General features: G+C 45.3%; 1 protein-coding gene across 1 annotated transcript in view; it reads right to left on the bottom strand.

Annotated features, from left to right (window-relative positions):
* Positions 1-6764, bottom strand: part of MYOZ1 (myozenin 1) — an 8244-nt gene extending 1480 nt beyond the window's left edge. Inside the window, exons 1-4 of the mRNA XM_027768911.1 lie at positions 6644-6764; positions 5140-5318; positions 1697-1946; positions 1111-1276 (exon numbers count right to left, since the gene is read on the bottom strand). Of these exons, the coding sequence (XP_027624712.1) occupies positions 1111-1276; positions 1697-1946; positions 5140-5318; positions 6644-6716 (668 nt within the window). The 5' untranslated portion in view covers positions 6717-6764. The remainder of the gene's footprint in view (positions 1-1110; positions 1277-1696; positions 1947-5139; positions 5319-6643) is intronic.
* Between the last annotated feature and the right edge of the window lie 2849 nt (positions 6765-9613).

Raw genomic sequence — 9613 nt, 5'->3', positions numbered from 1 at the left:
TTGACTTTACAGGCAACCCAATAATAATTTTTTTATTACAATGTAGAAGAGCCAGCAGGTGGCATGGTGGTTAAAGGTGCTGGATTCCCACAGGGCCAACCGCGGTTTGAGTCCCAAACCTGGTGGCTTGCTTTCTTCCTTTCTCTTTCTCTGTCTCCTTTTTCTTTCTCTCTGTTTCTGTCTGAACAAATTAAATAATAATAATGGGGGCTGGCAAGTGGCGTGGTGGTTAAGGGTGCTAGACTCCTACATGGTTGACCACAGTTCGAGTCCCGAACCTGGCAGCCTGAGAGCTAGCTTGCTCACTTTCTCTCTCTCTCTCTCTCTCTCTCTTTCTGAATCTTGCTATGGTTAAGTTAAAAAATAATAGTAATAACAATAAGGATAAATTTTTTTTAAAATAGCAAATAGAATTAAATAAATAACTCTCTTTTTTTTTTAATTACAGTGTAGAGACACACATTCCCTTCTGATCCTATCCTCAAACCTAGTGGTATTGGATGTCTTCAGAGGAATTTGCATGTCTTAGAACTACATGCAAAAGCATTTCTCTAGCACTTTCCTATTCTGTTTCCACACAGTTTCCTATTCATGGTCTGGAATTAAAGGGGCTTAATTCCAAAAGAACAGATAATTAGAACCTTACTAAAGCAGAGAATAAGGAAATAGAGTCATACAATAGGGCAAGTAATGCCATCTTAACCTTAAATAGAAGGGAGCCCCAAGAGGCTTTCAGACAGGTAATATATTATTCCCATTTATTGGTTTGTTGGAAAAGTCATGCGTTTTTACATAGAAAAATACATCATGACTTTTCCAATGACCCAATACACTAAAAGCCATTAAGCCTCAGAAGCAGGGTGATTTCCCCATGTCCACATACTAATAAGCAGTTTATAAATTAGAATTCAAACTATTCAGATCTTTTCTCCAACACATTTTTCATCACACTTCTATGATGAAGCTGAATTGGAGTGAAAAGAGCAATAGTCTTCAATCAGGGCTGCCACATTCCTGTCATCCCTCCTTCTGAAATATTTGAACTTAACTCCCCACCCTGTTAAGGGCACAATACCACACCTGAAATGTGTCTGGCCCTGCGACCCCTACCTGTTGAAGGACTTATATTGGGGAAGTTCAGCTTTGGCTCCATAAGCCAGCAAGTCAATGCCAAGTTCCACTTTTTGCTGGGGATCAACCCCCATGGCTCGCTCCCATGGGGAAATATAGGTCTTGAACACAGTGATATGTTTTCCTTCTCCACCTGCCTGGTCTCCTGGTAGCCATGGGAGAAAAAAGCAAGTTAAGTAATAGCACTTAGTATCCAAGGGAAGTTTATCTCACACTCCTGCATTAGGGAAGTTGCTGGGGCTAGGGACCAAAGGTGAAACCCTCTGATCATTGAAGAGGTTTGTGGCATAATGACATCCTGGTGTCAGATCTGTGACTGAATCTGAAAAGCCAGGAAAGTGACTGAAAAATCGAGGTTTCTGGGTGAAATACATACATCTTTGTATTCTCCTGATCAAAAGAGCCCACCAAAATATCTCAACCGTATCCTCCACCCATCCACCCCCACTCCCCACACGCAGCCTAGGCCTTATCCCTGGGGACCGCTCTGCTCTAGGAACCCGACACATTATCGATAGATGAGAGTACTGAACCCAGCACATTATCAATGGATGAGAGTACTTGCCTGATCCTGTCTCACCAGCCCCTGTGGTGCCAGCAGCCCCTCCTCTGCTAGCCTGGTCTCCAGAATAACCTGTACCTCCAGCTCCAGACCCATGGCTATGATGGTGCTGCTGGTTAGAGCCATACTGTCCTGCAGAGCCACTGCCCCCTGCCTGGCCACCACTGCCACCGCTGCCCTTGCTGTAGGAGAATCCCTGGCCAGTTGTACCCAACTGTCCTCCCACTGTGGGAATAAACTTCTGGAAGTGATCCTGAAAGGAAAGAACAAAGTGAGGGGGAAGATTAGCAATGGGTATGGGAAATATACAAAGACAGGTATACATAGCAAAGAAGGAGGTGATCAGAGACAATGGTCAACCAAAAGACACTGAATCCTCTGAGGTTCCCTGCTCCCACTTCTAGTAGATGGACAGTGTGGACAGCCTGAGAGGAATTACTCTGCTTAAGTAGGACCTTCCTGGCTCAGTTCCTTTACTTCACTTTCCAGTGGGGACAGCTCATTCTCCCCATTCCCCTTCCTTATCCTTTCCAAGGCAAAGAAAACCAATACTTCTGTTCAACAAAAATTTAAAAGGATAGGGTTGCCATGGAAAAATCTAGTCAATTTGAAGAACTAGACATAACTACTTTCTCCCTTCCGCTGCTTGTCCAACTGTCAAAATGTTCTCTCTTCCTCCTTCTTCCCCTCCCTCTCTCCTCTTGGTGCCTGTTGGGCCAGACTTACCAGTGAAACTGTAGCGGGTAGAGGAAAGGGTGGCCCAAAAGGGCAACACTGAATTCAGCCCTGAAGCCTAAAAATAACCCCAACAACTCCTTCAGGAGATTCTCCTGGCCACCCCACCACACCTCCTTGCTCCACCCAGTGTAACCAGACCCAGGCAGAGAGGACTTTGGGCCTCCTAAAGTTAGATATGACTGCTCAGCACTTTTACTCTGCTTCTACATAAGGCCCAATGACAGCCACTCCTGCCCCAGCTCCCTGTAGGTATCCACAGAGGGTCTTCAAAAAAGTTCATGAAAAATGTGTATTACGAAAAAATTATGCATGAATTTAAAAAAAAAAAAAAACCTTTTACACTAAAGTAAACTCATACTTCGGTTCCATTTTTCATGAACTTTTTGAAATCCTGTTTGCATTCTTCCTCCCCACCCAAAGGAGATAGAGGAAGAACAAAGGAAATGGAGAAATTCCCTCCTTCTCAGCTATAACATCTTGTGTCTGGCCCCTCTCCAGCTCTTACTTCTCTTTGGAGTAGGAACTTGATTGGAAGATGTAGGCTTGTAAAGAAGGCGAGTTTCAGACTCCACATCTGGGATCCTTAGGGAAGAGACTGACACTTCTTTTTTAAGAATTATTTTATTTAACTTTATTTATTTATTATTATTCCAGTTTGATCAGAGAGAGAGAGAGAGAGTGGGAAAGTGAGAAAGCAAGCTTCCATGTGAGAGTCCAGTGCCTTTAACCACCATGCCACCTGCTGGCCCCAAGACTGACACTTTTTAACTAAAAGAACAGCTCAGGAAGAAAATGGTCATAAAAATTAGTTAAACTTGGGGCTGGCAAGTGCTGTGTTGGTTAAGGTGCTAGACTACCACATGGCTGAATATGGTTTGAGTCCGGACCTAGTGACTTACTTTCTCACTCCCTCTCTTTTTATCTTTCTCTCTGTCTCTCTCTGGTCAAATTTAATAATAAATAAATAAAATGAATAATTCTTTTTAAAAAATTTGCTAAACTTTTTCTAGGGATGCCATATTTATTGACTAAAATTACTGAATACCACTTAAATTTGAATTTCAGCTGCAGAACACATTTGTTTTTAGTATAAATATGCCTCAAATATTACATAAAACATACTTATACTAAAAATTATTCATTGTGGGGGACCAGCAGGTTGCGTGGTGGCTAAGGAGCTGGACACTCCCACATGGGTGACCACGGTTTAAGTCCCGGACCTGGTGGCTTGCTTTCTCACTTTCTCTCTCTCTCTCTCCGTCTCTCTCTGGTCAAATTAAAATAAATTAATGAATACATTAAATAATTATTTTTTAAAAATTATTCATTGTGTTTCCGAAATTAATATTTCAGTGGGCATCCTGCATTTGTATTTAGTTTTTATGTCTCAGATATTGCATGGGACATACTTATATATGTAAAAAAGTACTCAGCCCATGGCCTGGTGGCTAAGGCAGCTGGGTCCCACATGTCCAACAGCACATTTTTTTCTTCAAGAATTATTTTATTTATTCATTCATTTATTTTAAATTTGACCCGAGAGAGACTCAGAGAAAGAGAAAGAGAGAGAGAAAGAAAGCCACCAGGTCCAGGACTTGAACCATGGTTAGCCATGTGGTAGTGGCCATACCCCATGGAAGATGATTTATCTCTTTTTGTCTCCCTCTCTGTCTCTTTCCTACAAGAGCACATACCCTGTGGCAAATTTTTTTAAAAAAACATTCCTGTGTATCTGAAACTCAAATTTAACTGAGAATCCTGTTTTTTTTTTTTTTTGGAGAGGTTTTCGCTATAGGGCGCATGTGCTCGCCAGACAGACAGAGAGAGACAGAGAGACAGAAAGCGAGAAATCACCCCCCAGGGGGGATGGTCATGCTGCAATCCCTTCTCCTCCATTCTCTCGGGATCTTGGGCACGCACGCACACGTGTCTGGCGTGAGTTTTAAGCCACTGGGTCCGGGACGCGAACCGCGGTCGACTACGTGGGAGTCCAGCGACATAGCCATTACGTTAACTGCTGGTTCCCAGAATTCTGTATTTTTAAAATTTTATCTTATTTTGGGACCAGCAGTTGGTGTAATGGCTATGTCACTGGACTCCCATGTGGTCGACCGTGGTTCGAGTCTCAGACCCAGTAGCTTGAACTCATGCCGGGCGCGTGTGCCTGTGTGTTCAAGATCCCGAGAGGAGAATGGAAGAGAAGGGATTGCGGCGTGGCCATCCCCCCCAGGGGGTGATTTCTCGTTTTCTGTCTCTCTGTTTCTGTCTTTCTGGTGAGCACAAGCACCCTATAGCAAAAACCACTCCCCCAAAAAATTATTTATTTTTATATCTCAAATATTACATGGAATATACTTTACTAAAAAAGTATTCACTATGTATCTCCACTTCAAAATACTGAACTGGACGATCTGTGTTTTATCTGGCAATCCTATCTTTAACACTTACCCATACTGAGAAGGAATTTCCTCCCTGCGGGTGTGGTGCTCCCTACCCCTTCACTGGCTGTAAGACAGAGCCTGAATTTCAGAAGTGGACTAAAATTCACCCTGGATTTTTTGTGGGCTCAATATATCTAGAGGTTTAAAAGGCTTATACATTTTTGGGAAGGAGAAGTTGATGGTATTTTGGAGGTTCAGGGCCTACCAAGAAACTGTCAGAAAAGGCACTAGGTTTTGAGAGAGTGAGTGGTAAAGTCCCAGACTCACCATTGAGTTGTCGGAGAAAACATCAGGGTGATTCTCATAGATAAATTTCTCCACCCGCATCTGCCGCAGTTTGAACATCTTGGAGCCCCGGTTGGTGAGCAGTGACAGTTCCTCCAGCATCACATCCCTTGGGACACTGATCTTCTTGCCCAGATTCAGACCTGAGCTTTCCTGTCCACCTTTGAGAGAGGTGAGGGTAGGGTGGTGAAATAAAGAGTAGAGTCAGGTTTTCTGGACTTAGAATGCAGACTCCATCTACAACTAAATGCATGTGTCCCAATAGAGATCATTTAGAAAAACAGTTGCTGGTTGCGATGCCTGACCAAACTCAGTTTAGTTTGCAAGAGATTTTGATTTCTTGGCTTTGGAGTTGGAAAGAATAAATGGTAACTGCGGTGCAGACTGGAGACAGTGAGGATACTAGAATCGAGAGGTAAAAGGGGCATGGGCATGGGATGCAGGGAAAAACAAGTAAAGGAACATCAACAGATGAAGGCCACTAGAAACAATGGCATGGGGGGAGGCTACAGTAAGGAGTTAGCCATCTCTAAATACAGACTCGTGGATCAACTCGTTCCCTTTTACTTCCCCTTGGTGAGCTCTGGCTCCAAAGAGCCTCTAGGTATTGGAAGAGCTCTTCACATGCCTGCATACCTGCCCAGCCCCAGGAAACGTGCCTGTGCAGTTTTCTATTTTAAGTGCTCCTTAACTCTGGGGAAAATAAAGAATATAAACATTTATTGAGAACTTAGCCAGTCTCCGTCATTTGCTCTTCCTCAAACATACCTCATTGTCCCATGCGTCTGTTGGTCCTGGACCTATGCTGGGTAAATCTGGCAGAGTACTTTCTCAGATTGTAAGACAAGAAGGATGGAAATATTGCTGGTCAGTGTTGAATCTTTTCCCCTTCTTTCTCTCTGCCCTTCTTACCTCTCCCTCTGCCCACTCCTGCCATAGGAATTCCTCTTGCCAATTCACCCTAAGATATATATAGCTTTATAAAATTTCTGGGACCCTTGGGCCAGGGGTGCTTTTTTTTAAAGAATTATTTATTTAATATTTATGTATTGATTTATTAAAAATTTGACCAGAGAGAGAGGTAAAGTGAGAAAGCAAGCCACCAGGTCTGGGATTCAAACTGTAGTCAGCCATGTGGGAGTCCAGTGCCTTAACCACCATGCCACCTGCCAGCCCCTAGGAATGCTTTTAGTTAAAAGTCCTACACTGGTCCAGCCCGGTAGCCTAGTGGTTGGGGCAGCTGGATCCTGTATGGCCAACCATGGTTTGAATCCCAGCTCCAGCAGTTTGAGGGATAAGCCAGGCATGAGTATGCATGAGTGCCCAAAATCCCAACAGGATGGAGAAATGGAAGAGAAGGGATCACAGCATGAGTGCACCCCACTGGGGGTGGGTGCTTTCTTTCTCTCTCTCTCTGGCGAGTGCACTTCTTGGCAATTATAAAGGAAGAGAAATCCTATGCTAGGTAAATGCAGACATGCCTTACCTCCAGTGAGTTCCATGATCAGCTTGCTGGATTTCCTCTTCTTGTTGGGGGCCGGGGTTCCTGAGAGCGGCATGATGGAGGTGGATTCAGCCTGGATAGGGAGAAGTGGGTGTTGGAGGACTGACAGAGACTGGGACGAGTGAGTGTTTGCCACAGGACAGTCCTTCTTACCTGGGATCAGGGGTCTCAGAGAACAGCATTTCATTAGATTTTCAAAGAAATATACATTCCCCCAAAAGTGAAAACCTACTACTTTAGAGCTTCTATTTTCTTCGGAGGCAGCGTAGGAAGTATAGATGCACCCCCTACCCCAATCTTCCACTATCCTCTCGTGTGCTGTTTTACATTGAACCATAGAGTGGGTGCAGGGACTAGAGTGGGTGCAGGGAGAGTTTGAAAAATAATCACAATAATACAGGCAAGCAGTGCACCCAGGTCTCATTGTTTGGCATGGTTGAAGTTTTTGTTTGCACTGGGTTATCAGACTAGGGCTGTGATTTCCAAGCTGTGATCTTTCCTCAGTCTTCCCCCACATCCCAGGGGGACAGAGAAGTGTTCTTCCAGGGTTGAGGAGGTTCAGCCAAAAACATTCTCCATAGGAAGGAGAGGTTGTTGCTCCTCCAGTGGGCCAGCTGGAACATAACCTGAGAGGTCATGACTGTGCTCCCTGCTCCTCGGTCACTCCCGTCCCAGACCCCAGAGCTGGATGAAGAAAAGAGTCAGAGACATTTGAACCCTGACATATGTCAGTCAATTTAGCAATATCACAATAGTGGGGAATTGAGGGAAGTCAGGAACATAGTTAAGATCTGAAAATGGAGGGGGACAAGCTGGAAAAAAATAGACTCCAGTTCCTCCTTAACAGAATTTGGCCATCAATGAAATGCTGCCTTCTACTGAGTCCTGTCTCACAAACATATCTGCAACTGTATTAACTTGGGGTCTCAGATCCTCTTTCTATTCCTTTAATGCCTCTGCCAACATCCCCATTCTCCACAACCTCTTGGACCATTCTCCTTCCAATTTGCCATGGCTCTTTTGAACTGGACAGCTGGGAGCTGAGCATAGATGGGCAAGGGGTTAATTCCCAGGATCAAGAATCACAATTGCAGGCACAGACCCAGAAGTCAACAGAGTGGGCTCTAGCCCCTGTAGCCATAGAACTGGAGACTTACCGGCCGCTCAGGTGGTGGTCAGCTCTCCCTGGGGTCTAGCAGCTTTGGAGGACTGAGCTGCTGTGACCGGAGAACACGAGCTGGCCAGGCATGGGGGCAGCACTGGCAGTGGGGGAGGGAGGGTGGTTATTAATAGAGATGATGAGTACACGCAGCTCAAATGGCACAGGGGGTACAGAGACCCTGGAACCAAGATCCTGCCCTCCTTGTCCACAAGCTCAGCAAGGGGATAAAAGGCTTTGGGGATTCTCCCACTGAACTGTCTGAGCCAGTGCTCTGTCTTCTCAGGACCTCCCCTTCCCTTTGCACCTACAATCTGAGATCTGAAGAAGTATTCAGGAAGGAATTGAAGACTGAGAGGGAGAGGAAGCAAGCCACAAGTGGTGAATAGGAATTCAGAGTGGGAGAGAGAGACCTTGGAGATCATACCCTGAGGGCTACTCAGAGCCAGTCCAGACCAGAGCTGGAGGAGCCTGTGGGTGTCTTTGGGGGTGGGAGGGCTTAAGGTACTATGTTTGAGCTCAGGAAGTCTTTACAATGGAACTGCTCTCAAAGTTCCTGGATGGGGTAGGCCATGTACCACAGCAATTAAGGGCTGTTCATTGGGAGCTGGATTCCACATGGCCTACTGCAGTTCAAATCCCAGTCCCAGCAGTTTGAGAAACACACTAGGCATGTATGCATACCCAAAGTTTTGATGGGATGGAGAAATTATTGTAGTGTGACCATGCCCCATTGGGAGGTGCTTTCTTTCTCTCTCTGGTGAGCCCATGCACCCTCTGGCAATCATTTAATCAATTAATCTATCAGTCAGGCTGGCTCTGTGGCTTGGTGATTAAGGCAGCCAGATCCCACATGGCCAACCAGGTAGTTTGGACTTGGAGGCTTGAGAAACATGCTGAGTGTGCGTGTGTGTACGTGTGTGTGTGTGTGTGCGTGTGTGTACGAGTGTGTGTGTGTGTGTGTATGCCCAAAATCCTGACAAGAAGGAGAAATGGAGAAGAGATTGTGGCATGACCATGCCCCGTAGGGAGTTCTTTCTCCTTTCCCTCTGTCTCTGTCTATGTCAAGCATACATGCTTTCCAATGAGAAAGAAAGGGGGAGAGAGAGAGAGAGAAAGAGAGAGAGAGAGAGAGAGAGGGCGAAACATAGATTAAAAAAAAAAAAGTTTGGGACTAGCAGTTGGCAAAGTGGCTATGTCACTGGGCTTCCTTGTAGCCGACCGTGGTTTGAATCCCAGACCTAATGGTTTAAATTCACGCCAGGTGCGTGTGCATGCGTGCCCAAGATCCTGAGAGGAGAATGGAGGAGAAGGGATTGCAGCGTGGCCATACCCCTGGGGGATGATTTCTTGCTTTCTGTGTCTCTGTCTCTCTCTGTCTTTCTGGTAAGTGCACGTGCCTTATAGCAAAAACCTCTCAAGAAAAAGTTGTAGGACCAGTAGGTGGTGTAGTGGTCAAGGTGCTGGACTCCCACATGGTCGATTGCAGTTTGAGTCCCAGACCTGGCAGTTTAAAAATCATGCTGGGCATATGTGTGTGTGTATCCAGAGTCCTAAGAGGAGAATGGAAAAGAAAAGATTGCCATGTGGCCAACGCCTTTGGGCAGTGATTTCTCACTTTCCCTCTCTCTGCCTCTTTCCAGAGAGCGCAGATACCTTATGGGGGGGAGGGGGGGACCCTGGATGGGTTGGTTTTTGTGACAGCCAGATCTCAGCAGGATAAGATACTAAATTAACTAAACCAAATATTTCCTAGGCAGTCAGGAAAGATGTAGAGAAGACTTGACTGTTTA

This window comes from Tupaia chinensis, unplaced genomic scaffold (genome assembly GCF_000334495.1).
Source record: "Tupaia chinensis unplaced genomic scaffold, TupChi_1.0 Scaffold148012_1, whole genome shotgun sequence".
Lineage (NCBI taxonomy): Eukaryota > Metazoa > Chordata > Mammalia > Scandentia > Tupaiidae > Tupaia > Tupaia belangeri.
This window is presented reverse-complemented; position numbering and strand designations above follow the sequence as displayed.